We start from the raw sequence: 3,676 nt of genomic DNA on the forward strand, positions 1-3,676 counted from the left end.
AACAAAATGTCCCATCCACGGGGCCAACCAAAGCGGTCTCATCAGCTTCTTCGTTCACGTTTGACTATTGTTCACTGTGGTTTGTTGTTGTCTGAAGTAATGAACGTTAGTTGGTGCTCCAGTATAATCGGTACCCCTGAAACTCATCCAGTGAGAAACGTTCCGCGGTGCAAAAATAAGTGCGATTAAAATGCGTTAATTTTTTTAACGCGTTAATTTTTGTGTAATTAATTAATCTTAATTAACGCGTTAAAGTCCCGGCCCTAATATATATATATAATATGTGGAAGTTTAGTAGCATGACAGTGGGGGTGAGCTTAGCTCTGATATATTTTGTTGACCGTATGATTCTGTTTGTTTATTCTTTTGCGTTAAAGTATTAAATATCTTTAAAACGTTGAGTTCAGTACAGACTTTATTATTCATACCCGTCACATCAATGAGTGAAGCTTAGCCTCAGAGCGGCCGTATTCAATGGGAATATAGCCGCCACACTAACCCTAACCCTAACCCTTTAACATAAAGAGATGAACGTAGCACTGACAGATATCAAGGTAACGCTCCTGAACCCTAACCCTAAGCTGTGTGTCTGCAGAACATCAGAACCAGAACTCTTCAGGGCGTTGGATTGGGTTTGTCTTTCGGCAAAGTGCCCGGCGCCCTCTGTAATAAATACATGCTCATCGACGGGGACAAAGTGGCGTTTGGCTCCTACAGGTGAGGTCTGACTTCAACACTTATACAGCTCTTGTGTAAAGTGTCCCAGAGTGTTAAGCATTCTGAATATGAAAGGGATAATCTGCAGCGAGGCGGTCATGAAGAGAAACAGAACCACCAACAGGAGGTAATTGAGACCCGGATGAGAAACTGACATTACACCTGATTCATGTTTTCTGTGAATGTCCCAGTCTGTCCACATTTAAACTTCTTTAAACACTGAGTCCATACCCGTCCTCCTTAGCAAAGGGCCTGTTAACAACCTCCGACATTTTTCATTTAAAAGCAAAGATACATGAGTCACAGTCACAGAGCAGTGTGAGATACACACATCTGAAATGTTGAGCTCTGACTCTCAATCATTGCTAACCTTTTAGCAGAAATGTTTTTCACTTTCTTTCTACTTTATTTTTTAACTTATCATTTAGTTATTTCAAGTGTTTCATGCTAAACGAACCCCCCCTTTGGAAAATGATAATCTGACCCCATGGTACTTTTTAGTTTTCGCCAAAACTATCCTTCTCTTTCCTTTGCACATTAGTTAAGTTGACCTCGTCTTATAGGACTTTAGCTGATAACTGTTGTACCCTCCGTCTCTGTCTCAGTTTCTCGTGGTGTACGTCTCGTATCGACCGGAACATGATCACGGTGATGACGGGGCAGGTGGTGGACTCCTTCGATCAGGATTTCCGAGAGCTTTACGCCGTCTCCGACAAGCTGGATCTCTACAAGGAGTTCCACGTTACCAAACCGGCTATCAACGCCACCCTACGCTCCAAAGTGGTTCCCAAACGCCCGCCTCTACCGGCGACAACCTCCCGATTCCAGGTCAGTATAGGGGACTCGCGCAATGCTACAATCAAGGTTCCTGCACACAAGTACTACAACCCCAAATACGCACTGGCGTTCGGGGACATCAAACGTCCAACAGGGTCTCTCCAAGAACCAGGACCCAAGAGACTGTTAGCTCTGCCGGATGATCTTGATGAGATGGGAGTTGGAAGACCACGAGTGACCAGCAGCGAGAGGATGGACCGTCTGAGTCCCCTGCCCTCTGAGGATCCTGGAGACAGCTTCAAGAGTACAAACGGACTCCAGCAGCAGGACAAGAAGGGGTGGGGCGGGTGGAAGTGGAAGTTCTTCAGGAGGAAATTGTCCAATAGGAATATTTTGGATACCAAAATTGGGGACCCTATCAGCTCCGACCCCTCAGAGAGCAACAGGACGGACGAGAACGAGGACATCGTGAAGTCTCCGTCCAACAGGAGGGTGACTAAACTGGGCCTGAGGACAAACTCCAGGCAGTCCGTCAACACCACACAGGACAACGAGAGTAAGTCAGGAACAATGGAAAATATAAAGTTTGAATCCAGAATGAGCAAATAACCTTATCCAGTGGTTCCCAACTACAACCACAGCAGCATAATCCGTCTTTTTACGGGTTTATTAGACCCGTCGGTCTCCAAATCCACCTTAACATAAAGACATTATTAATAACAAAACATAGGACAATGTGACATACACAATACACAGCATGCAAGATAACTTGTAAAATACTTAGATGCTAAGGACTTTTACTTGGAAAAGAGTACTTTTACACTGTACTATTGTGACTAACTTAAAGGAAACATATTCTGCACATAAACCTATATAACACTACAGGAAATAGAAAACCTCAAATAGGGCGTGTTCCACCTCTAGTCACAGGAAGCCTTATCTTAGTTTTAAGTGTAATACGCCCAAAGATTTGGAAAACCAGTTGTCTGATGTTGTCCTATACAAAATGAACCCGTCTAGTATTTTGTAGAAACTGATTAATTCTACATGCTCATACCTCCTATCTCTTTCTAACTATGCTTTTGTTTTTTGTTTTTATTCAGGTGTTAAGAGTCACGGTGGAAAGAAAGTTTGTAAAGTGTCCTGAGGAGAACCTGCTGCTGTCTGACCACAAAATGAACCACATCTTTTTGAAAAACGGATTACAAATGGACTTTTGTAACACTGACGTCACCTTAAACTGTGCAATACAAGTGCTTTATCCAGTGCCTTACAGAGAGACCACATGAATGTACGGTTCTTAGTGCACGGACACATTTGGAGATGGTGCCAAATATATAATATTGACTCCAAAATCAATATGCTAAAGCAGTGGTTCTCAACTGGTCAGGCCTCGGGACCCACTTTTTACTTGGTCAATACATCGTGACCCAACATTTTGAAGCACTCAAATCTATTCAACAAAAAATCGTGCTGTAATCTATACGCTTTTCAGCATACGATATTAATTAAAGTGAAGTACAGTGCTTATATCCCTTCACAGAACTAAAGTATGCTTTAAAAAAGGTTTAATTGATGATGGAATCAAAGCTGAACTGTATAACATAAAAAGGCACACATCCTGAAAACCCAACCCCAGAAGGGGGGTCTCGGGGAATTGTCCCCCAGGAGATTTAGAAATACTAACATATAAACTACGCATTCTGGTACACTCTGAGAAGAAAATAAATAAATCTATTACTACCCGACATATTAATAATATTTTATGCCATTGTTTGTTTTTCACTTTGTTCTGACATCTTGCTGCGAGAAGAGTAAAGAGGAGAAAGTCTGTGTGAATTACTTTAAATAGTGGGTAAGGGTAGATAGCTCCCATTGTTCTGTGACCTGTCAATCATCAAACCGGGGGTCATATTTCATTATGTGTTCATTTCTGTCTGAAGTTGTACCCATGGATGTAGAAAGAATAGTTCTACCGCAAAGTTATTCTCCGTGGGGACTTCCGGCTATAATCTTGATTCTGATTGGCCAGAAGACTCGAAAAAACATCAGCAAAGATGTTTTATTGAGAAGATAATCACTACGTGACTACTGGTCTCCGGTACTTCCAGTCCAACACCTACTGCATGCAGCGTTAGAAAATTGGGCCTTCAAATAAAAGTTTGACTTTTTTCCCCCCAAA

General features: G+C 42.2%; 1 protein-coding gene across 1 annotated transcript; it reads left to right on the forward strand.

Annotated features, from left to right (window-relative positions):
* Nucleotides 1-526: 526 nt before the first annotated feature.
* LOC104968144 (protein FAM83G-like) lies at nucleotides 527-3,676 on the forward strand. Its single transcript, XM_010797716.1, has 3 exons — nucleotides 527-717; nucleotides 1,323-2,050; nucleotides 2,598-3,676. Exons 1-3 carry the CDS (start codon nucleotides 677-679, stop codon nucleotides 2,639-2,641), a joined length of 813 nt encoding a protein of 270 aa, XP_010796018.1. The 5' UTR covers nucleotides 527-676; the 3' UTR covers nucleotides 2,642-3,676.

This window comes from Notothenia coriiceps, unplaced genomic scaffold (genome assembly GCF_000735185.1).
Source record: "Notothenia coriiceps isolate Sejong01 unplaced genomic scaffold, NC01 NC01_scaffold00038327, whole genome shotgun sequence".
Classification (NCBI taxonomy): domain Eukaryota; kingdom Metazoa; phylum Chordata; class Actinopteri; order Perciformes; family Nototheniidae; genus Notothenia; species Notothenia coriiceps.

Coding starts and splice junctions, on each gene's coding strand:
- LOC104968144 (XM_010797716.1), top strand. CDS start 677: ATGCTCATCGACGGGGACAAAGTGGCGTTTGGCTCCTACAG. Junction 718..1,322: donor GTGGCGTTTGGCTCCTACAG/GTGAGGTCTGAC, acceptor TCTCTGTCTCAG/TTTCTCGTGGTGTACGTCTC. Junction 2,051..2,597: donor CACCACACAGGACAACGAGA/GTAAGTCAGGAA, acceptor GTTTTTATTCAG/GTGTTAAGAGTCACGGTGGA.